Consider the following 25,788-nt stretch of genomic DNA (forward strand, 5'->3'; position numbering starts at 1 on the left):
CGGATCGCGTGCGGGGTACATAGACCCCAGCCCCAGAGCGAGGGGCAATTTCATTGAGAAGCCCAGGGTGGGCACGGCGAACCCCAAAGAGGGGGAGTGCCACATTGTATTCTTGAGAAGCCCTAGAGAGGGGCTATACGGAGCAGCCCTAAGGAGGGGCGATACTGAGGAGCCCTAGAGCGGGGCCATATTGAGGAGCCCGAGACGGGCATAGCGAGCCCGGCCACAGGCTAGTGCGGCAACACCCCTCAGACCGAGGCAGGGCGCTGCGGTTGCCCCGAGAAGACAGGGAGTAGCAGCGCGGTGAGCCCATATCAGAGAGGGTACCCGTGCGGTTGGCCGGAAGGGCCGGAGCCCGCTAGGGAGTCCCTGAGCGGGACCACACCATCGGGGAGGCCCAGAGTGGGCTAGACGAGAGTCCCAGTAAGAGGCTGGGTACTAGAGAAAGCCCAGAGTGGGCTAGATCATAGAGGAGGCCCGGGAAGCGGGCGTGCAGACATACCAATGTCTATTACATCTGCGAGGCTTGGGGCGTGGTATCAGGGGAGGTTGGAGCCACGCATAGCCCATAAGGCTAGGGTGTCTGGGGAACACCCACCATATCGGGAGACCCCCAGGGGGTCCGGAAGAACCGCGGGGACAGAGGTCCCAAGTAGCCATGCCCAGGGAGTCATAGGCAGCCTCCCTATTACATTTTCCAACAAGACGTGGCGGGTGAGAATTGGAGGGTGCCTTGGGCCGGCCTGACACGGAGCGAGGGACCTTAAGGAGATCACGGCCCTCCAAGAGGACCCCGCCGTGACACACCCAATTACCGATGGGGGCACATTTCTCACAGGAGGGCCACTCTCTCTCCAATCTCTCAGTCCTGATCCTCAAGGGAAACTTACACAACACTTCCCAGAGACGAGCCTATGAGCTCCATTTCATCAACCTGCTGGATACTAGAGATCAGGGACTAAACATAGACATTGGATTTTTGATACATTACAATCTGCCTGGCAACTGACTCCCCAGCCCAGCCCAGCCCAGCCCCTGGCTTGTTTACTTTTCATTCCATCCAGGAAGAGCACACACCAACTGCTGCAGCTTCCTTAGCCTGACGAAGGGTTTTTGAACCCAAAAGCTTTCTTAATAACTATTCTCCAACCATTTGAGTTGGTCTAATAAAAGATATCAAATTCACCCAAGGAACCTTGTCTGCCTTGTTTTTTAAATGGCATTTTGCCTTATAAATATCTTGTGTGTGTGAGTTCCACAGGTTACTAGACAATCTGATACATAACATTGTTCTCTTTTACCTACCATATTTACTCAAATAGAAGATGACCCTGATTATAAGATGACCCCCCCCCCCCCGGTAATTAGATTCTATATATGGAAAATGTATACATTTTTTATAATTTTCCTGGTATGGAATCTAATTACTGGAGGTTTGCCTTGAATTTGTCCCCCTCCCACTGCTACAGCATGGAAAATAAATCTGGGGAGTCAGGTTTGCTTTTTGCTTCCTCACAACTTTTTCCCCTGGCAGCCCCTTCCCCCTCTCCTTATTGTCAGACCCTGCTCTCCCTGAGCACATGTAAATGAGGAGCAAAATTGAAAACAATAACCTTGTAGTTAAACATGACTATAGCAATTTGCATATAGTACCATTGCATTTAGTTTATCTAGAATTGATGTATGTTATCTTTTTTTAAATTTCTACAAGTTTTAGCACATATACTCCATAGAAACACTTTTGAGCAACACTTGGACACCTACTTATATGTAGTACTGTACAAGCTATATTACTTCAAAACCAAGGCTTGTGATTTACCACATAGTTCACTGGGCTGGGCCCCACCATAGTCGAAAGCATTTCAAGCCATGGTGACCTCATAGCTCAGCACTGCTCAGTATGTGTGTGTACTCCAGATACTCTTCACAAAGAAAATGTGCTAATTAGCCCCCCACTCATGACTGGAACTAGGTGTTCGTGTCACAAGTCATGGGATGTTTCAAAAATGTATATGCAGATCAGGCACAGAACAACCTGAACCAGTTTCAGCTCATGAAGGGTAGGACCATGCTCCTCATATATGTAAGGCTGAGAGAGGGGCCGACAAAAGGAGCCTGGGTACGCTATGTCATGGATCACCATGAGTTGAAGAAGAGTCGGCAGTGAGGAGGACTGCTCTTAATGGACACTACCATATGTCTTATTCATATGGGCTGCATTATTCTATTCTTGTGATTGGGCAAACATGCTGACAGAAACTTATGTGGGCCTTGTGTTTTGTAGTTATGCTCAGTGTTAGCTGCATTTAATCAACTTCATAGATGGTATCCATTCCTGAGCAAATGTTGCTTTTGGCAACAGTTTAATGCTAGACAATGTATTTAGTGAGATTTTGTTGTATGTAATTATAAGATAAGAGGCTTTTTTACCCATGCTAATTGGGGGGGAAAAAAATTGTATTCAAGTAAATATAGTATCTGTGTATAGCTAGGTCTCTTTCCTTCACTTATTCTCTACTCATATTTTAAAAATTGGAATGTTTGAATAAATTAATGATAAATGTCAGTCATTTAATTTTTAAATTAAATATTTTAAAGTAGTTCTGGCTTAGGTTAAATGTGTCTGCAGCAGCTAGCAAAGAACAGGCATGTGGGCACAGTAATAAGCACACCATACAAACTAGACAGCAAAGGCTGTGAATAAAACAGACAAAAAAGAACATCAGACCCCAAACCAACAAAAGCACATGTTGGATCAATTGTAACATTAATTTTAAAATTCCAGATAGGCCTGAATGTGATGGACTTATAACTTGTTCTTTCATTAAATGGTGAAACAGATAGCAATGCCTTATTAGCCCTCTCTGGAACATTCTTAGTATAGCTTCTTTAGACCCTGTCTTTCCCTACATCACAGCCTCACCACCCAAACCATGAGGCAGTGATCTGTAGTCTCTAAGTAGTACAGGCAGTCCTCGGACTTACGACGCTATTGGTTGCTGAAAACTGCGTCTTAAGTCGAAATGTTGTAACTCAGAACCAATTTTCTCATAAGAAATAATGTTATAAATAGGGGATTGGTTCCTGAACCAAGGCCCGATACCCTATTCTCACCAAAAATACCCCAGAATTTTGTACTCAATCAATTATAGATGAGTAATATAGCTACATTAATGTATTTATATTGTAAATAGCAATCATATTGATTTGGAAGGACTTCTTTGAGGTGACTTGGCTGGCTTTTTGAAGGGCTCTTGGTTGGACTTTTTGAAGAGTTCTTGGCTGGAGTCTTCTCAGGGGTCTTGGCTGCAGGTTTTTCTGGAGTCTTGTCTGCTTTCTTAAAGAAAGTGTCCAAGGAAGTTGGGACAGATGTTCTCCAGGGAGATGGGTGACATAGCAGACTTGTTCGCTGGTGTGGCATCACATCGGATCAGGCGTTGTAAAGTCAAAACTGATGTCAGAAAGTTGAAACGCGGTGTCAATTTATAAATGTTGTAAGTGCGAAACTTTGTAACTCGAAACATTGTAAGTCGAGGACTGCTTGTACAGTTTTACATAGAGAAAAGACTTTTCTTAAAGAAAACTGTTATGCCAGCCAGTGGACATGTCTACACATGATGCTATGTTACTGTAATTATGTGCTATGGCAGTGTAGTTCATCACTATAGCAATGTAGCGTGAGCAGGCACAAACTGTGATGCCAGCAGTACATTGCTATAGTGACGAGATACCTCATTATAGCACGTCTCTACGGTGACATAGCTGCTAAAAATAACTGGATCACCAAGATGGCACAGTAATGGCTGTTACTGCACTGTCATTTAGTACTTGCTGAAGCAGGTACTAAATGGTGGCACAGTAACAACTGCACTGTGGGAGGTACATGTAGATGCACCCAGTATGTAGAAATTCCCTGCTTATTTTTTCTCCAAATCCATTCACATCTATTATGGACAGCTCTGTACAACAGTCATAAGCTTCCCCCTGAACTTGCTTTTCCTTCTATGAGGGAGAGGCTGATTCTTCATATATAGCCTGACATGAAGAAGACACGCACTGTTTAAATTCCAGTCCTTCATGTCTGGAGGCTGTACGAGGCATGTAGCAGACCAAAAAGAAGATCTAATCTGGCAGTGTGTTCTTTCCATCTGCAACTTCCAGTAACTTCTCTCTTGCTTCTTCCTTTAGGGAATCTTATCTGATGACCATGTACTGGCAGCAGCCCTTTGGAGAAACCTTTTTAACAAGAATTGTGAAGATCCTAGACAACTGGAATTGCTGGTGGAATATGTGCGCAAGCAGGTGGGCAGTAGCTCAGAGCAATCTCTCTTAGATCTCTAATCTTTTGTGATAATGAAAGTTCTTTTTAAAGGAAGTATACCCTCAACTCTAGAAGTAAACTGAAATAAAGCATGGCTTTATCTATGGGAGATAGTGTTAGACTAATCATATATCCTTCTGTGAGAAGGTAATTGACTTACTGGATAAGGGCAATGCAGTGGATTTAATTTATCTAGAATTAAGCCAAACTTTTCACACTTTGCCTCATGGGAAATTATAGGCTAAACTGTGGTGTGTGGCAGTGCACCTTGGTGCCTGTCACCTTAAGGGTTGACAGGTGCCTGATTAAGGCAGCCATTTTCAAACAATGATCATCCAGGCAGACACAGCAGTTGGTTGCTTCCAGCTGAGGGAGCAGCACCATCTGGCCCCCTTGTAGCGTGGAACATCCTGGAGGTAAGGGTGAGACTATGGGGATGGAGGAGGCCTCATTGGTCCTGGGCATAACCTGAAACTGCACCCTGCTGGAGATGGGCGGCCTGGTGGGGCTGTTTGTGGCGGGACAGCCCCCAAGAAATGGCAGGCCAGTTACCTCCCTGATGAAAGGCGAGGAGGGGTGCTTTAAAATCCCAGTCCCCACAACCGGGTGAGTAACCCTGTAGTGGGGCCCAAGAAGGTGAACCTGTAGGAGAGAGGGGGCCAGCAGGGGCCCACCACAAGGGACGCCCAGAGCTGGGGGCCTGGGGTTCTGACTGGCTTTGGAGGTGAAACCAGGGCCTGTGTCACCAAAGGTCCTGTGGGGGTTACATCCGAGAGGGAGAAGGGGTCAGGGAGTGTGGCTGCCTGATTAGGAGGGATCTAGTTGCGGTCTAGACTAGTGTTATGGGGCCCACTGTGGGGGCTGGAGACATTAAGAACTTACGATGTCATCTGCAAGGCATGGACCATGGTGTAGGAAAGGCATGGAGCCATGGATAGTGCCCCCTGGCATTGAGGCATGTAATGGGCAGCCCCAATTTATTTACCACCAGTTTATAGTTACAGCAAAGTCATGGCAGGCGAGACTGGGCGGACTGCCCTACGTAGACAGGTGGGCGGGCCGACTTGAGACTCAGCTCCAAGCTTGCCCCCTGTCACATAGAGGCTGGGGATTGATATTACAATCATGAGAGAGAAAAGGGTTTATTTAAAAGAAGACTACAACAGGTTATGTTGAAAGGTGAGTTATATGACTCATTTGTGAACATTGTCAGAACATTCATTTGTGGTGTTCCTCAGGGATAAGTCTTTTCACCCATCCTTTTAAAGATATTAACAGTGAGCTTGGTACTGAAAGTACATAAGAACATATGAAATACCATACTGGGTCAGACCAATGGTTATTTAGTCCAGCATCCTGTCTCCAGCAAAAGGCAGTTGTTGATGCTTTAGAGAGAGGGCATATGAACAGGGTATATCTAGAGTAATCTACCCTGTCATACTCTTCTTGGTAGCACGTTAAGGGGTACATCCCTGATGGACCAATTATCCGTTAATTTGTCTAGTCCCTTTTTGAACCCTGCTGTACTATCTGTCTCTACAACCTCCTATGGGAGGTTGTCCTCATGAAATTTGAGATGGCAGTAAACTAAAGGTATTGTTTATATGAAACAGTATCAGATTATTTAATAGGAAAATTTTAGATAATTTTGTGTAATGGAGTTTTAGAAATGCTGTGAAATTTAACAGCTTGAATTGTAAAATTAGGAGCCATTAATAAGGACTTCAGCTATAATATATTGATATATAGACTGGAAATGATTGAGGAGGACAAGGACATGAGAGTAATGGTTCATGTAAGATGTCAATATAAGAATAAGCTGCCAATATGATCCAGATGTGAAAAGAGCTAATAAAATTCTTGGATGTACTAGATGGGGAAAGCTGTTCATGTTCTGGATTAGTATATGTGCATGAGTGGAGGAGAAGGCTGAAGTTTTTAGAGAGGATCTTTTAAAAAGCTGTGGGAAGAGAGATCAAACTTGAAATGTGGAGAGTTTACAGGACAGGACTTTCTCTAGATGTGTTCATTGAGAAAAGAATGACATTAATAGATAACAGAAGTCCAAGAGAAAAGGTGTATGAAAAAGTGGACTCCTAACAGGTGTTCTACAGTAAGCAGAAAAGAAAGAATGCAGATATAGTACAAAGGAAGGCAGTCTAAGAAAGAGGTTAGAATTACCAGTAATTTGAAGATCATGGGAGGTAAGGGATTAGAGTGGAATGGTATCCGCCAGCCACCCTACATCACATGAGGTATCTACCAGCCCCCCTACATCACATGAAGATCCAGTAGGTTCTTCAGAAACCCTTCAACTGAGAGAGCCTACCTTACAAAGACCTGCCAGGTGTCCAATTCCCCATATGCCAATAAGATAGTCATGAAGCTTAAAAAGATCCTTCCAGTCATGTTTTGCTATAGGTAGCCAAATACTGATATAGTATTTCTCACTTTATAAATCTACTGGATACAAAAAAGTATGGACTAAATATAGACATTGGATTTATGGCACATTATAACCTGCCTGTCATATGATAACCCTAGGTAACCTGTCTGCATCTTACCAGCTAGTCTATCACCAGTTCCAACATTCTCCCCTTTCCCCTGCCCCCACCTACCTGTCTGTCACCTGTTGTCTCCTGTTCCCTTTGATCTTCACAACCCCAGATTTGGCGTATTGGCTTCTCTTCTACTATGGAGAACACATAACACTAGCAGACTCTCCCTATGCCTGAAGGAAGGGTGTTTGTGCCTGAAAGCTTGCAAAGAACAATTTTTTCCAACGATTTAGTTGGTTTAATAAAAGAGATCCTATTTAAGCAAAGGACCTTGTCTGCCTATGTCCGTAGACCAACACAGCTACAACCAACAACCCTATTGACTAATGGACTAAGTCTAGGCTCTCCTTCAAGTAATGTCCCCATATGCATTCTCTCACAAGGATGTCTATCATTCACAGCACTTTGATCAGAAACTTTTTTGCCTTGGTAGTAGCAGTAGAGTTGGTTCTGTCCTCAGCTCTCATGCCCCTGTGCTAAAGGTAAACAGGATCAAGCACATTTCCTGCTCCTTGGTTTCTCTAAAATTCCTGGATGTAGACAGAGCTTTATACATCCTACTGATTTGAACCTTAGATGCACATGGGCCTGTATTTTTTTTTCTACTTTCCCAACACCTTTACCAGCCCAGGAGGCATGTATGAGAGTTCTTTTTACTCTTCTTGTTTTGGGGATTCCATTGATTGAACTGCAGCTCAATACCTCGTCACTGCAGCCAAACCCACCCCCTTTCTGATGATGGCACAGATGATTGGTAACCTCATCCAATTTTCATGGTGCATTCATCCACTTGCTGTGGTGCAAACTAACCCCCCACCCCCTTTTTTTTTTTTTCTTTTTCTCCCCTATAGTAGGGGTAGAGCGGTAAGTATTTTTTTGTCGGGCCTTGCCCAGAGACCCTCGCCTTCTGGGCTTCCAACCATATCCCTTGTGTGATATCCTTATACTAATGTCTGACAGCCACAGACAGCACCTCTTCTGCCTGGAGGAATCTTGTGTTCTCAACAGCTGCTCAGTCTGTTGATCATTCAGTCTGAAAACTAGACAGGATAGAGAAAATAAGCCTCAGCTATTTTGCCTAGTCACTTAGTTCTGCATCTGGTTTGGGGCTAAGAGCCTCAGTTAAGTACTGCGTATCCACTAACACCAGTAACAGACCAGCCTTCTTCTCAACAACATTACGATCAGAACCCCTGCAACAATCATGGTCAAGACTTAAGGGAAGATTTTCTATCAGAGATGGAAGAAATCTTTTTCCCATCATGGACATTAAGAACCAGTAGCCTTCAACCAGCAGAAACCACTTCATCGTGGGAGGGAGATGGGGCATTCAAGACCTCTCAGCCTAGATGGGAAATGAAAGAGGCTCTTGAAGACCTCGGAGTTCTGGTCCCCATCCTCTATTTTGGCTCTGAGACTTCTCAGCCCCTCATTGTGACCACAAACTAGAAGAGGCCTAGAGACAGACATGATACTGCCATTTGGCACCAGTGCCCACAGATCAGGGCAGAAAAGACACAGGAAGAAGTCTTGCTCAGAATTAGTAAAAGCAAAAGATCCCTTAATACTTTTACCAGCAAAGGTGCTAAAGCATGTACTGAAGACACTGGTAGCATTTGAACGTGATAATAAGCAGATAGCATAAGCAGCCGAGCACGAAGTATCATGTGCCTCCCCACATAAAGGCAGTGTTCATACTGCACTCCCTAGTCTTGCTGAGCTCCCAGTGGTGTTTCTCACTCTGGCAGCAGGCTTGTTTATACCTCCAGCAGCACAATCACCCAGCTTGGTACCATCTTCAAGCCCAGGATCTTAGCTTCTGTCAGCACAGGTCATGTCTTCAACACCAACAGACTCTTGTTTGGAACGCTGGTTGAGATTTTCTTCAGGCACTGGGTCACTAACACCTCTAGCGCTGTTTCATAGTTTTATAGTTGTTAGCGGCTAGAAGGGACCTTACAGATCATCAGGTCCAGCCCCGCCACGCTTGGGCAGGAAAGACTGCTGGGGTCAGATGACCCCAGCAAGGTGGGCATCAAGACACTTTTTGACGATTGCCAGAGTGGATAACTGTACCACCTCTAGAAGGAGCCTGTTCCAAACCCTCGGCACTTGACTTGTAAAGAAGTTTTTCCTTATGTCTAGCCTGAAGCAATCCTCAATCAACTTGTGCCCATTATTTCTTGTCCTCCTCTGTGGGGCATTGGTGAACAGATTGTCTCCCAGGCCCCGATGTACACCTTTTGATATACTTGATATACTTCTAGACTACCACCAAATCCCCTTCTTCTTTGTCTTCTCTTCTCCAGGCTGAACAGTCCCAAGTCTTTCAGCCTCTCCTCATATGACCTGGTCTCTAGGCCTCTAATCATGCATGACAAATAGAAGCTACTCCACCTTGGGGGATGGACCCCCCCCCCCAAGAGACTCCTTTGGACTCTCTGGAGTTTCTCCACATCCTTCCTGAAGTGCAGCACCCAGAACTGGATGCAAAACTCCAGTTGCACTATGGGTATTTGCCAAAAGGCAGATGCTACCTGACCTGACATACTTGCAGACCTTAATGTATTAACTCAGTAGACCACAGGATACCTACTAGTGCCCATATAGCCTTGGAACTTTCAGGAGCTCTGTCCCCATATTCATCCTCCAGAGCCCATGCTTAGGATCACTTCTACTTTTCCTTGAATTACAATGTCAGTTCTATCTCTGTAGCAAAAACAGACTCAAGAGAGTCATTCTCTCCAGGTGGCATAAACTCTTCATTTGGTGCCTTGACTCTCAGAAAATATTGGGGGACTCCAGGAGCTCTTGAAGATGGTGGCAAACACCTCAGAATTTCCCCAGATGAGGTATCAAAAACGTCACACTCATTGGTTGATACACAGTTCCAAGTGGATCCTATAAAATTGGCCATAACCATTCATGATGTGATTCACGACCCAGCTTAGATAGCATGGCCTCTTGCCACTCTATCACACGGAAGGCAAATAAACAGTAGAATCCCATGCAAAGGTACTGAATACCTATACACTCACTTTAACCTTTCCTGGCTGATGGTTACAGCAGTGGATGAGAACACCAAGCTGAATAAGGACAAATAGGAGACTGGACCGATCTGTGGCTGTACCTGCCACAAGTCACCAACTCAGAATTCCCAAGTACCAGCTCTTCTAGCCTGTTATAATATCTGGGTTTGTAAGAAGAACCTAGACCTGATGGACTCTTTTATTTCTGATAAGAAAGAAGATTTGATATCTTTACTCTCAGAAGACCAGCTGATGGCAAAGCAGCCCTTCAAGTACCCTTGGATGCAGCTGACACCACATCCAAATGTATGGTTTTGGCAGTTACGATATGTATAGAAAGGATATGTACTGAAAGGACACTACCAGATGTACCTACTTGGTGAAATGGACTAGGGTTTTGTGCTGCAAGATGTTCGTAGGCTGTCTGCTGGTTATAAAGCGCTGGACCTTTTCCCTCAGTATAATTAAGGTCCATCTGGCAGCTCTCTTAGCCTTCCATCCTCCAGTAAATGGGTCAGCAAGTCATTTATCACTCAACAGTCCTCGGATTCTTCAAGGGATTATTCTGAGTTTTTCTCCAAGTGAGGGGTTCTGTTCCACAATGGAACCTGAACATGATCCCCACATTGCCAATAGGAACTTGCTCCTTCCTCTCCCTGAAAATAGTCTTCATCATACTGCTTGATAAGCAAAAAGAATGCTGTGATCCAAGTCTTTATAGCAGACCCTCCTTAATCCACCCTTTTCATTTATATGGTGTCCCTGAGGACTCGCCCAGAACTCCTGCCCGTAGTTGTTACTGACTTTAATTTGGAAAACAGATCAGTTTGTTCCAGTGTTCCTCCCAAAGCCATCTTGCTCTCAGGCAGAGGCTTTGCTGCATTTGTCAAATGTTAAAAGATATTTAACTTACTACCTTTATAGATAATAATGCTATTTAAAAGGTCTCCAGAGCTCCTTGTCTCAACTGCTGAGAGATCTAGGTTGATTGTTATCAACCTAGCAGTTGTCCAGCTGGATCTTGGGCTGTATAAGACTATATTATATAACTGTTGAGATGGATCCACCATTGATGGTAAAACACATTCCACCAGAGCCCAGACAATTTCCATAGTTGACATCTGCAGGGCAGTTACCTGGAGCTCTATCTATACTTTTAGAAAGCATTATGCTATCACAGAAGCCTCTAGAAGTAATGCTGTGATTGGCAGAGCAGTCCTGCAATCACTGTTTGCCTAAGGGGATTCCAAAACCCACTTCTCTGTATATGGGTCCTATTTTGGAGTCATCCACCAGTGAGAATGTATATGTGGACAGTTTCCTGAAGGATAACATTTATCAATAATTGAAGTAATCGAACCAGTAAGTTAATTTGATCCCACCCTCCTTCCTTTCTTCCTTGGAGTCAAAGCTAATACCTATATTTGGAGAAAACTGAAGAATAGGAAGTGCACACCACCCTTTTATTTCCATCTTGGAAACAGAAGCGGGTATAATCTGCAGCAGTTTATCAAGTAGTTTATCTCCTGGAACAACATGACACCAGCACTCCCAATCAGAGTTCATTCCTATGCAAAGTAAGATACTGGTTTTCACCTATAAAATCTCATTGGGCACATCTCCATGTGTATTAATGCACCATAGTTACTACACATTAAGTTTAGTACCTATAATAACAGGTACTAAATGCACAATAACTGGTGCTACTGCGCTGTAGCACTGGTGCACATATTTTTAGTGATGCTAATGTGCAGTGGACTAAGCCTACTCTACATTAGCACGGCTTTTGCCATGACACACTAATGCTGCACATTTAGAGCCTTGTGTAGATGCACCCAGTGGCTTGGTATCTGCTAACTGAAGGAATATACCTTTTTCCCTGTGCTGTGCTGCCACAGCTGCAGGTGGAAGCAGCTGAGCTGGAGCCCACTCCTGGTATAAAAGAGGGCAGGGCTTTCTCTCTCTGCAGGGCTTTCTCTGTGAGCTCCCTCATCCGTGTCAACTTTTTTGCTTCATTGTCAGAAGTATCATAGGTGACAGTTTTATCTTGGGCATTAGCAGACATTTTAGACCCAAACTTGCATCTATTCACCCCTTTGTGAAGCCTATGCTGCATTAGCTTCTCCCCTTTGGTCTTCTCCAACACAAGTGCATTTTATTTTAAAGTGCATTTTTATTTTAAACAAGGTTGTTTAAAATAATCCTGCTCTTCAACTTTGTTTCTTGAAAGCATGCTGTTTCATGAATCCTTGGACAACTTGGAATTGTCAAGAGGAAAAATGTAGTCATCTTTCTTTCAGTGGATTAAGGTTAGAAATGCATTATTTTCTTGTGAATTTCAGATGCAGTATTTGGATGCTATGAATGGAGATGACTTACTACTGAGTGGTGAAGTGACATGGCGCCCTCTTGTGGAGTATAATGCCCAAAGCATCCTGAGGCTAACTTCCCCAGTTTACAATGATGAAGGACTCTGATATCTTCATCATCAGTGAACTTTTTCCTACTGACAACGTTAAATCAGTTTGTGAAAAATATCTTAGAGTAAGAATCTATCGTGCTGTGGATGCCCAAGAAAAAAAGGAAATACCTGCTGTTGAAATAAAATATATTGAACTAGATACCTTATTTATATTGATTTACATTGTATTTACATTCACTTGTGATTAAATGCTGCTAGTTCATATGAGAAATACCTGGCTCTTGCAGTTACCCAGTTGTTCCTGCAGAAATGTTCTGAGAGACGACTTCCATATTTTGAAAACCAAAATGGACAGGTACCTCAAGAAAACTGATCTCTGTCCTTTGTCTGATGACAGGAACTGTCTTGCAGATACCAATGATGTTCCTCATGCTGCTTTATGGCAAGGTTGTAAGTTTTGCATGTTCTGGGTGCTGATATACCAGCTGGCCTAGCTTTTGGGCAGAGTTTATTTTTGCATTACAAAAGTTGAGAACTAGTATAAAAGATTCTGAAAAGATCTTCCATGAAAACCCTAGTTAAGGTCAGACAATGACTGGTCCCTTTTATAGCTGCACAATAGCAGGTGGGTTGAAAGACAGTGCCATGCATATTCAGTCCTGATTAATCTGTTTCGGTGTTGGCATCCCCAAAAAGAAGGGGACCTGGAATGTGGTGGAGCTCTGCTGGAAAGCTGCAGAGGAGCTGTGTCTAATTGATATGCCACTATTTTTTCTAGAGCTGTGCTGTAGTGATTACTGCAGCAGAATAACATCCCCATCATTCTTTATGAAGTAAAGTTATGCTGAAGCAACAAAGAAATTTAAGACATTTTCTGGTTAACATTTTGAATAGTTAACCTGGTAAGTGACCTCAAGAATGAATACTTCTTTTGATTAAATCAGGAAAAAGCAGGGGCTTATTGCACAGACTGAAGGTTAACATAGTGTTTCCAGACCAATGATAGAAACTGGTTTTATTTATATCCTATCCATAAATCTCAATCCAAAAATATCTGACCCAAGTAAAGAAAAATGGTATTTGTTTTCAGTACCTTTTAATGCCTTTGTTAAGAATTTAGGAATTGTGTCCTATCATATTAGGATTTAATCCTAATAAACCCAGTACACACAAATACAGGCAATCATTTTTTAATTTGTAATAATTATAGTGTGTCAAATGTTCTTATTCCTGATACAAGTCTGAATATCCCTGAAGCTGTCCATGACTATGCATGTTCCCACTCCTAAAGCTGCCTTTTCCAGGCTATTTGAATCTGTTAGTGCTAGTCATCATATTTCCTGTCAGGAGATGAGTGGGATGAAGAACGTGATCTCCCAAACACTGGCCCATGCATTTGAGCTGTAGTTTAGGGAGCAAACTACTAGTGAATTTTTCTTTGTATAAAAAAGTCATTTTGTTAGTTTTTTTTCAAAGCAAACTTCCTCAGTTTAACTTGTTATAAAATGAGTCATATAAAGAAACCTTATATGTGTGAGGTATATCCCACTTCTGTGAAAACATTACAGACCAAACAACTTTCTCTCAGTTTATTTAAGATGCTTTTGTTGCAAACTGAGCTGAGGAGAGAAACTTCTTATGTGTGAAGTATTATGCAGTATGTGAGATGATAACACCTTGTAATTCATTACAGCTGTGTTGTATTTACATAAAAGAAGGCTTAGCTATGGAGGAATTTGCTGATTAATTTATTTTTAATGGGAGTGAAGTATACCAAGTACCAAAATAAACTTTACTGTGTGTATCTTACTGCTCTTGGAAGAGATGGAAAAATTAATGGTAGATATGTTGGCTCAAAACTACACACATTAATTCATATACAAAATAGTCATTTCAACTTTAACCCCTTCGTTGCTGTGTTTTTTTTAATTTTGACCCATACTGTGGTACTAGCAATATCATTTATACCATAGAAAAACAAAATGAAAGTAAGTCACTCCCTGTCCTATACAAACCTACTGAACACAGCATTCCAGTGAGTGGCAGTATGTACTCCACAGCCAGGGGCCCATTTGAGCACACATCCCAGCAAGCCTTGCAGTGGCCTAGTCTCCAAAGATTCTGTGCCAAACTCAGAGAAAAGCACTGATTGGCTGCCTGCCCAGGGATTGCACCCCTACTATTTTGCTGAGAATGCCTGGTCAATTTCCTTTCTGGAAAAGTCATGTTTTACTCTGAGCCTGGAGAACTCAGAATGAGGGTTTACTGCCTCTTCACCATGCAAACCCTGGTTGCACAGCACCAGGAGCTCCTGACCCTTCAGCACCTGTCCAGGCAGAGAGTTTTGCACTATAAGTCCTTCCTTACTATGACTAGCTATCTCCTGTGTCAGCTGGTGCACTTCTCTGTCCATGTGGATCCTGAATGGCTGAGGCCATAGCTAGGCACCTCTACCACCTTCTCTACCTCTCCTTTGTCACCATCCCCTATGTAGCCAATGAGCACAAGGCTGCAACAGTCCAAGTCTCCAAACCCTGTACCATCATTTCAAGTCAAGAGACATGAGCACATCCTCCTGCCCACATGGGACAGTGAGCAGTGGTGGTTGAACTTTCATGTGTCCCAGGCCACCTTCATGGAGATCTGAACTCCTGAATCTGATGGAACGGGGAAAGTTTGACTGTGGGGCTGCCAGCATTAAAGTGGAGGAAGTGATTGTCACCCCACTGCTGATCAGAGGCATAGCATATCTGTTTTATCCCTGATTCATGAAGCTATACACAGGGCACTTGGATGCCAGGAAGGAACTGTTAAACTAGTGCCTCAGCAGGTGTTGCATAGCTGTGGAGTATGCCTTTGGGCATGTCAAGTTGCACTGAAGGCCACTGCTTCTCTGCCTGGATATCACTAGGCATTAGTGCACGGGTACCTGGACACCAGGCAGTAGCCAAAGGGGTTTGGTGGAATGACTGTTGCTGCCACCGACTGGTGGAGCTGCAGGTAGCTGTGTTCTGAATATGCCCCAAGTGTGGTGGTTGTTGGTAGCTGCCACTTGCTGATGTGGGTAGCCCTCCCTATGGTGTCCTCCTGAGGTAGGCTGCCTGAGAACAGTGTTATGGTGTAAGGCCTGCCATGCGCCTTTGGCAGTGGGGAGTTGGTATGGGTTGTGGGAACACCTGTGGGCAGTTCTGGTAACCCATGTCAGGGTGGGTAGTCCACCGCTATCTGTCTGCAAAGTTAGGGCAGACAGGATGCGGTCCTGAGCCTCTCACTCCAGCCACATGCTGGCTATTGTATACAGCAGTTGCTCTTGCTGGGTCATGCCTACCTAGGGGGACACCTTGGTTTTCTCAAGAGCAAGAAGAGCAGAGGGAAGAGCGAACTTTCCACGGGTGAGAGTCAGTAGGTCAAATGAGCCTGTCCACTGCCTTGATTGCCTTGCGAGCTGCAGCTTTGGTTGTGGGGTCATGACCCTTATCCTCACATGATTGTGTGCTGTCTGGGCAGCAGCAAACAAACAGTGAGCTCCTTTTATTTACTGTCAGGCCAGACACCTACAAATGGTGATGATGGTACCTTGGCACCAGATAGTGGTACCAGCGAGTGACCCAGAGAGTGGCCAGGCAGAGGAAGAGCTGCACATACACAAAGATGGACCTGCTAAGCTTGTTAGTGGTGGCCAGCCAGTCCTGGGTACAAGAGACTCAGGAGTGGCAGGAGGAAGAGTGGATGTATTGTCATCAGTGCATCACCATGGTTAGGCACAGGATCAAGTAGTCCCACTGGTCCTTCATGTGGCTTGCCAGATGACATGCAGATGCCAAGGCCTGCTACATGGCAATTGCTGAGCAGACAGAAGTACTAGTGGAGTTCACAAAGGCCAAGTGGGAGTCCATGGATCACCCTGTTCTGCAAGGTCAGTACAGACACAAGAGTCCTTTGTGTTCTTCAGCTCACTCTGTAATACACCTGTCCAGCCAGACCGTTCACATGCTGCCACCTGGCTTCATACCATCACAGGGCTCCCCTGCAGCTGCGGCAGGGGTAAGCACCACCCAACAACTGGCCATGCAAACCCATGGCTGGAACTGACATCCAACAGTGGTGTTTAGTAGTTGGCTACTCTCATACAGCACTTGGTATTGCAGCCACACCAGACCCCCACTGTGCTCACGTTCACAGCACAGCAGTAATGGGTGCTGGGATGTTGCCAGGTTTCTGTTTTGGCTGTGTTTGGTTCCTGGTTCTGCTCAGTGACCTGAGGAAGAATATCTTGCATTTGAAAACTTGTCTAACTCTATCCCAACTATATAGTTGATTCAATAAGAGATCACCGTAAGAAATCTTTGCCTTTCACATAAACAGCCCAGATAGTTGGGGACCCCCAGATTGGCTCCTGACTATAGTCCAGATCTTTGTCTCCTGCTCCTGGCCCCTAGCTCCTGAAGCCCATTGGCTCCTAACTCCTCTTTGCTGACTGCCAGCTCCTTGCTCCTGACTCCAGTCCAGATCCCTATTTGCTGACTCTCAGCTTCTTAATCCTGAACCCCTCCTCTCCTCTGATCAAGTTGTAGCAGAAAGCCCCCTTTGTACATTTCCCTTCTGGACATGGATATAACAGAAGCCCCTTCTTGCCTGCACCCCTCCCCTTCTCCCCTCATTTTGTGCATTTATTTTCCTTCTAAGTATTGGCAGAGAATGAGCACACTCATTGCATGGGTGTGGCAAGGCTCAGAGCAAGCCAGAAAGCTGAAGTGGCTTTCTGTAGGAGAACCCTACAAGATACATCTACATATCAGTTCAGCTCAGTGTCACTAAAGAAAACAAAAGAACTCAAATATCCACTGCAAAAGCTGTAAGTATATCCTGTGCGAACCTAACTCACTTACTGTCCCCAGTAGCCTTTGATCCTCACTACCTCACATTGCATTTTTATATATTTCTCACAGTGCATTTTCATATTTCATCTGTCTTGCCTTTACCATGGCATCTTATATTTTATACTTTTAAACTCTTAAGGAATATACTCCCCATAGAATGAAGTTACACCCTGGCCCATTGTTAAAACTGCATTGAAATTATAATTGTAAAGTGATAAAATCTGTTGAGTGAATGTGAGTGAATGATGATCATCAGCAGACAATAACCTAGCTAAAGGAACTCCATTTTAAGCTAATCAAGCTAAAGAACTGATTCTTGGAACTGACCACTCACTCTATGAACTATTCCTGTAACCCATAACAATACAGCCATTAAGTCAATAAGTCAAGGCTGGACTCCCAGAACTCTAGGTACCAGCAGGCAGAGACCCCTGTGACTAACAGCTGTCAGGTACTACTCAAGACCCACGTGGGACAGCGACCTCTGGATTGCGTAGCCAAGATGATGCTGGGGGATCACACAAGTCTGCCAGAAAGGGATAAAAGGCAGGGAAGCATGACCCTCAGTGGCACCCTCTCATCCAGCACCTGACCTACTGAGACAGAAGGAGAAGCAGGCAACCCCGATCTGGAGAAGACGTCACCTTGAAGGAAGCTGACCATCAACAGCAGATTCCAGAGCCTCGGATAGGCAGATATACTGACACCAGTGCTCACAATCACTACAACAGCCACTACACACTATACTACATGGGTCTGAATGAATGAGTGCATGTGTGTGTGTATGTGCTAAGGTGACCAGTACTACACATAACTCAAAGTTTGCATTTATGATTTTATTGGTAACTTCACATCCCGTCCAATAAACTAGAATTTATTATGATCCTGTGAGTTGGTCCTTTGAGCCAACAAAGACTCCAGCCTGGATCTTGGCTTCTTGTTCCTGCCTCCCAGCTCATGTCTCTAATGGCAAGCCCCCACTGTCCACTAATCAGTTATACCCTGACACACAGTAGCAGATCTCCCATTTTGCAAGAACTTATGGTTAACACTGTACTAGGACTGGGATTCTTCTTTGCTCAATAAGTAAAGGTCAATAAAAAAACTTAGTTGTTTATAACTAAGCTTCAAACCCTCACTTTTAGGTGTTTGGATCCCAGAGCAGAATACACAGTTCAGCAGTATGTTATGCATGGAGAGAATTCAGTGCCTCAATGGTACCCACAAATGTCAGGCTGAGCAGAGACCCATCTAGAACAAACCAATAGCCAACACAGGGTGCTGTGGGAAGTGGGGAGAGGGGAAATTGTCTCTTGGGCTTACTTACCTGAGTCCGGACTGCAGACAAGCTCCTCTAACCGCACATGTTCCACAGCCTGGAATCCTTTCCTAAGGGAAGCTTTTAAAGAACAGAGCAGGGATCACTTTTTTTTTCAGACACCAAGAATAGAGGTGGTGGTGATGCTAGCAGTGCCCACCTTTTATACAGTGCCAGTTAGAGTACTTATGGCCTGGTGTGGACATCCTAATGACTTTGGCAGCATTCACTGGGGGATGGGGGTTGCAGAGCAAACTGCCAGTGAAACGCTGCAGCCCTTTGTCTCCCAGGGGCTGTGTCACTGAATGCTGTCATGTCTGGTCTGCCTCCACTTCCCTAGTGAACTGGGAGACAAGGTCCTCAGCCCCCCCCCTCCCCCCCCCCAACTGAAGCTGGGAAATTAGAGTACATGGGTTAGGTCCTGGAAAGCAGGAATCCTGGTTCTGGTGGTGGATATGGGGCATGGGATCTCCTGGGTCAAGTGGGCAGTTATGGAGCCTTCAGGTTCAGTGGGGAGAACAGGTATCTGCTGGTTCCAGTTGGGAGGACAGGTTTTTTGGAGCACATCAGAGGGTGCGTACATCTGACTAGCTCACTATGTGAAGTTTCAAAGGGATTTCAAGTGCTTCAAATGTTACCTGTCTGCACACAGAGCTAATGAACTGTGGAGTGCAGATGACTGCAATTGTGCAGTGTCCAAGCTGTTTCAAAGTCTTGTGCTATTGCCACCCACAATACATTTTTCCACCTGGTCTACCTAGTTTGCATCTTTTTGTCTCTTACGTTTTTTTAATGCTTTAATTCAGCCAGAGTCATCTTCCATGGTCCAGATGTGGATTCCAAATGATTCTGCTGATTCCATAGTCCAGATGTGGATTCCAAATGATTCTGTTCATATCCCGCTTTGTCATGACCTTCACCATGCACATATGCCTGCAGCAGATGAGAGAAACCAACAGATGTCAGCTGTGCTAGTCCCGTATGGATACAGAGTGTGCAGCAGACAGAAGGTAGGCCCAGCAGTTGGTAGTGGGAACTATTTAGTTATGTTTATGAAGGTATGTAATGAACAAAAGCCCAGCTGGGGCAAATCTGGTCCCAGGCGCCAGCTTGAGGGAATCGGGGTGAGTCATCCCACAGAAAGGCTTGCCCAACCTGGCTATATAAGCTCGGACCAGACAGCAGATAGTTGTCTGAGCAACAGATTTCCATGCCATGACTGGCCTGTTTGGAACTCCTAATCTGGCTGTGTGCTCTGAACCTCTAGCTTGGAGCCATGTGCCTGCTTTTGTTTGCCCCTGTTCATGATTGCTTTTGTTCCTGTCTTGGACCTCCTGGCCTAGATCAACTGCTTGCACCTGACCATGATGTCGTCTTGACCCTTGGCTTGATATCTGGCACTAGGACCGACATCAAGCTTTGACCCCAGCTTCCACTCTGGTAAACTGATGACCCAGTGCAATGGACTCAGACTGACCACGTACACTCACAAGGTATTCATAAATATTTTGAGCACCAGAGAGCACCTGTTCTGGATAGGAGAGCCTGACATGTGCCTGTGAGACCAAACTGCTATGGGGTTGGGATTACTAGCAGAGACTACATAACATCTGAATGCTCAAAGCCATTTTCCTGGAACTGTGTCTGAGCTTCCACCTATATTTTGTCAGTTTGACACAAAGATGAGCAGCACTGCCCACTGAAGTGATTGGAATTGTTCTTTAGAAGCTGGTTGACTTGGGCTTTTACTGGTCAGTTGAGAGCCATTTCAGTACTAGAAAGGCAACCCCTATCTCTCTTATGATCAAGAATACAAGACTGTTAAGCAGGTTCACTTTAGCGGCTTGTGACTCTGGGGAATGTTGACAACATAATCCAGGGCTTCAAGGTGATGGAGTTTCCTGAACTGTGCTAGGTCCATTGATGGAACTTCTATACATATCAGCTTTCCGTACATCAGTTAAAAAGGGGTCCTTCTCTTTCCTGATTCAGTATTAATGGATCACTGAGGCTGCTTAATGTACATTAATGTTGGCTGCTTGGAGAAGGTGTACAATGTTTACATACTCAAGTACATGGACCTCTTTAAGAAGCTGTGCATGCACACACTTCCTTGACTGCCACATCTAAATGAGGAAGGTTGACATCTGAGATGGTATTGTCTTTGGGGATTTAACCACTGCTTAACTACAGGGTTATTAGGTGAAGAACAGTGATCCAGTGTACTTTTGGCTGTCTGAAGAGGCTGGAAAAGATTATGATTGTTGCAGCTTACATGCTGCCAAAGAAGAATCTTTGCCCACAGGGCAGAAAAGGAAGTGGCATGCCTATGCAGAGTTTGACCAGTTGAAAACCATAAACGTATTACCCTGGGGTACTGTGAGGTTACATAGGGCCCTGGGGGAGCACTGAGCTTTTGTCCTGGGAGTCTTCTCACATTGTGGATATGCTGTGAAACACGGTGTTAATGTTATCTAGCTAGCAACACAAGACTTGCTTTCTGGGGACATAGAAACTGAAGGTACTGATAGAGAAAGGAGGGAGCATATCATTTACAGTGGTGGATCAACATGAGAAGCTTGCGGCTAAACCTCCCTGAAAGTTTTCTCTATAATATTCTTTTCATACGAAACTTCTTATGAGCCTATTCTGCAAATGCTCCTTGCTGTCAGACACATGACCTGCTGCTGTGATACTGAGTTTCCACAGCAGATGACCAAAGTGTCTCTGCATGCTCTGGTGCTGACAGAGAGCTTACAGGAAACACCAAAGCAGACCTGCAAGGCTAAAATGGTCTAAAAATCTCTGCAAGCCACTCTGGTAATGGCTGATGTCTCTCTGCTGTGAGTTTACAGGACTCAGAGAAAGATGCTGCAGAAGACAAGTGGGCATTTTGCTGCTCTGTTGCAGGTAAGAAGTGACCCTTCCTGAGCCAGCAGTGTTCTGTAAGGGAAAAAGAAATAAGATTACCATCCTCTAGAACCATTTACTGGAGCACTTTCTAGACGTGGTACCAGATGATGAGAAGTAGATTTCTGTGCACATGAATCAGTTTCTACAGGGCTCTGAGGGATGGAAAGGTAGTGTAACTGTTCAGGGGATAGAAATTCTTGCCACAACCTCCATGATTTATCTGTTGCTGACTCTCAAAAAGAATTCCCACCTGGCGGGGAGTGAGACTGAGCCGTGGGCGGTTTGCAGTCAGGAGGAGGGGGCAGAGGACTGCCTCTATGATCAAGAGTAGGGGGGGAGGTCCCGTGAGGGGAAAGAGTGTGTGTGTGTGTGTGTGTGTGTGTGTGTCTGTCTGTCTGTCTGTCTGTGTCCATGTGCAGAGAGTGAGAGTAAAGTGCGCATGCTTGTGTCTGTGTGTGCCTGCATGTGTGTATGTGTATGTGTACATTCAGCTGTAGCGGGGGCAGAAAACAGGGAGAAGAGGTGGGCATGTGCCCCTCAGCCCAGCGGGGTCCACCCAGCCTCCCCTTCCAGCACTAGGAGGGGAAGGGGCCCCTCCCCCCCACAGCCCTTGAAGGAAATGGTGTAAACTCTGTCAATAACAAAGATGGGTTCTATCATTATAATCGCTAGATGCTAACATCTTTTTGTGGAGCTGGCTCTTTGCCAGTACAATTTCCATTTGGCTAAGCTTTAATAGTATATAGTTTAAACAAACCCATCTTATTTAGCAATCCAAACTGCTAGACAACTAATTTATTCCTGTCATAGTTACCAATTTTTGTGTGTGTCTTCTTCTAATTTTACCAGTTATTATTTATATTGTACTCCATATTGTTGATAACAAACATATCAGGAATCGATTTCTGCCAGACCCACCTGGTAACGTTTCCTCATTTATAATTACTTTTTGTCACCTGTCAGTTAAATAGGTGTTAATATATTTAATATATGCTGCAATGATATTTTTATAGCATTTATCTTTTATCCAGTTAAATGCCTTACACAAATCTAATTATATTATATCAATGTAATTGCCGTTATCAACCAAACTTACAATCAAAGAAAAAAAAATGTAGTTTTCCTTACAGGACCTATTTTCAATAAAACTTATGTTGATTGGCATTAATTATGCAATCCTAAGTTATTTCTTTAATGATTGCATCTTATTAGCTTTTCGTGATATCTCTTACTGGACCAACTGCACTGTTGGGATAGTTAGACAAGATATTCGTCTTCAGGTCTGAGGAGAAGCAGCCAGTACAGCACAGTAAAAAAACAGTTGGAAAAGGGGGGAAGAGAAATTCCCAGGGATAGAAGCATTGGTGATGTGTAAGGGGTACACGCAGGTGCACATGCACTCCCTGAGTGTGGCGATGCACCCCTTGCAAAAAGGTGCCGCCAACACTGCTGGTGGCACCTGCGGGCAGTCACTGTTCACCACCCCTCCCCCCCCCCCCTCGCTGCTGACACCGACGGTGGCATCTGTGGGTGATCTGTGATCACCACTGGCCACTGCTGACGCTGCCAGCAGCATCTGTGAGTGGTTGCCAACCACCAGTTGGCGCTCACCAGCCCCCCCCCCCCCCGCTGACAGCTCTGTGGCTGCCTGCAGAAGCTTGCTGTGTTCCCCCAGCCTCTGGGGGCACATGGGGTTCAGGGATAGCAGATAAACAAAGCTGAAGAAAAGAAGCTGATTACCGGGAGATAAAGGCATATCAAAAGGGTGTAGGGTCAACTATGCAGTTGGTAAGATATCCTGCTAAGAAATCCTTGCCTCTCATGTAATTCCTACACCATCACAGCTACATCACATTTAATATTAATATGACATTTATTTCTTTTCCAGTCCCGTGGAACTTTTCCAAGTCTTGTTAAAAGGTCATATTAATAATTCAGAGTGACTAGATCAATCCTCCTAACTCTCTTGAGAGCAAGTTATTAGGTTATGATGATTAAAAAAAATATTTAACCAGTTTCATATTTCTTGAGCTATAAGGGATCATCTAGTCTGACTTCTGGTTAGTCACTGGATATAGAGTTTACCCAGGTACCTCTCTATAAGGAGTCCAGTAATTGTTTTAATCCTGAGGACACTAAACTGTTGTGTGTGAAAATAAGAGAAATCAGAGTGTTACCAGTTCCTGAACTGCTTTTTGCTATTTGCAATGCCAGGCAATCAACTAGGAGCAAGATGTACAAATGATCTCTGCGTCCCCACTCTCTTCCCCCCTCCCCCCAAAAATCCCCAATGAATCTGGCAGTCAAGTTGACCTTGAAGATGCATGATACTAGTCATACATCTGAGAGAGATGATTGATTCTTTGTACCTCTCTCATACCTCAGAGTACAGGTCTAAGTTAGACTGTCTAACCCATCTGGTGGCTTGTCCTATCTCTAGAAAACATCTAGCCAAATGTGCATTAGGGAAAATTGGCAGCCCGCCCTGAGGTGCCTGTGCAGTCGCCGCCAGCACAAAGCTGATGCCGGAGCTGTGCAGCCCGGCGCAGCTGTTTGTAGCCTGCCCGCTGCTTGCTGCAGCTGCCTAGAGCCCAGGCTGGCTACAAACAGCTGCATCGGGCTCATCACCTCCGTGCCAGGAGCCGGGGAGAGACCAGGGCTGTGCTGCTTCAGGCCCCTTCCCTACCACCCGCTCCGAGGTGCACCTGCATGCGCCGGTGTGATTCTGGAGCCTGGCACAGCTGTTTGGAGCGTCCCGGCTGCAGCTGGCTCTGGCTCTGGCTCTGGCTCTGGGGAGCTGCTGCCAGTCACGATCCCAGGCTGCTCCCAGCAGGCAGCTGGGATGCTGCAAGCCCTGCTGGGAGCAGCCCGGTCTCCGTCACTGGCAGCAGCTATCCAGAGCCAGGGCTGGCTGCGGCATGCCAAGCAAAATGGCCTCATGTGCCACGCTGGGCACGCATGCCAGGGGTTGCCGACCCCTGCTGTATACCAGCCTTCCCTATTGTGCACCAACAGAAAAAGAAAAGGAGATGACTCCTAAAGTGTAGCCAGAGGAGAACCAGAAATTGGTCCTAGTAAATAAATATGTTGTTGCCCCCTGTATTTCCTGCCTACATAGCATGAGCCCCCCCCCTTATATTTAGTTGCCCCTCCCCCACTGTTTTGCACATCTGTGGTCACTTTCTACTGTACTGTTGCAGGGCACTAAGGTGCCCTGCGCCTGGAAGAGCAGGAACTGCCTGGGGAGAGCCCAGAGCCATGCAGGAGCCCAGGTGCAGATTGCCATGGCAACCGGCTAAGGAGGAAATTAGTCAGCACCTGTACCTGGTCAGCTGGCAGGAAGGGGCAGGGCCTTGGACCCATATAAACCCCAGGCTGAAACTAAGGGAGGCAGTTCCCTGCTGGCAGCTAAGGGGGAAGGAGCCCTCTTGGAATGAGAAGGTGAAGAGGCCTGATTAACCTCTGCTCCAGGTAATGGTGAAGGGGCAGAGCACACCTTTGGTAGCCTATGTTAAGTTATAGACTAGGGGCTTATGTTTTGTTTGTAGTTTTCTAAGACCAGTGGTTTGGGTGAAGTTAGTTTGGGGAAGGAGGAGGCCTCACTGGGGCCCACTACAGAGTGGAGACCCTGGCACCAGAGGGGGTGCGGCATTTGGTGGGGTGCAGAGAGCCCAGTGAGGAGAAGGGGCCAAATTATAACGAGGCCAAGGCAAGACAACACCAGTACCATCTGTGAAGCATGGGGCATGGTAAAGGGGTCGTTGGAGCCATGCATATAGCCCATAAGGCTAGGGTGCCCTCAAAACACACATTGCAAAGCAAGACCCACAAGGGGTCTGGGAACCCACAGGGTTCAGTAAATCCATCAAACAGTGTCCAAGAGGACTTAAAGGCAGCCTCCCTATTTTCATATATGTCATCAAAGACGTGGCGGATGAGAACTGAGGGTGCCCATCGGGCCCCAATTGGCACGGTCAAGGGGCCTTAGGAGAATACGGCCATCCTTAAGGACCGCATCCTGTGACACATACCAAGGAGTAGTGACAGGAAGCATGGGGTGGTCATTGTAGTGGGAGCCTGCCACAACGGTCAGGAATCTATATTATTAGCTAGTGATATGGAGGGAAGATGGATATATTGGTCCACCATTAATGGCCCTCAATAAAGTTCCTCACCTGTTACCAGATTTGCCCATTACTTTGGGGTGTGCTCATTTATTAGGGATAGTTTCTAGGTCTTGCTGATTCTGTCAATGTGCTGCTTGTGTTACTATACGGAGCTGTAGCTCTCCCTTCTGCAAGCCCTACACCCCCAATGGAGCTATCTTGCAGGACTCAATCTCAATGG

At 45.3% G+C, this 25,788-nt stretch overlaps 1 protein-coding gene across 3 annotated transcripts in view; it reads left to right on the forward strand.

Annotated features, from left to right (window-relative positions):
• LOC102560254 (ubiquinol-cytochrome-c reductase complex assembly factor 1) overlaps positions 1-12,529 on the forward strand; it is a 150,215-nt gene extending 137,686 nt beyond the window's left edge. For all 3 annotated transcript variants that reach the window (XM_014598389.3, XM_019485556.2, XM_014598386.3), the window contains 2 exons: positions 4,189-4,302; positions 12,251-12,529. In XM_014598389.3, coding sequence (XP_014453875.1) covers positions 4,189-4,302; positions 12,251-12,385 — 249 coding nt within the window. In that variant the 3' untranslated portion in view covers positions 12,386-12,529. The remainder of the gene's footprint in view (positions 1-4,188; positions 4,303-12,250) is intronic.
• The last annotated feature ends 13,259 nt before the right edge of the window (positions 12,530-25,788 follow it).

The sequence above is a fragment of the Alligator mississippiensis genome, chromosome 9 (assembly GCF_030867095.1).
Source record: "Alligator mississippiensis isolate rAllMis1 chromosome 9, rAllMis1, whole genome shotgun sequence".
NCBI classification, from domain to species: Eukaryota; Metazoa; Chordata; order Crocodylia; family Alligatoridae; genus Alligator; species Alligator mississippiensis.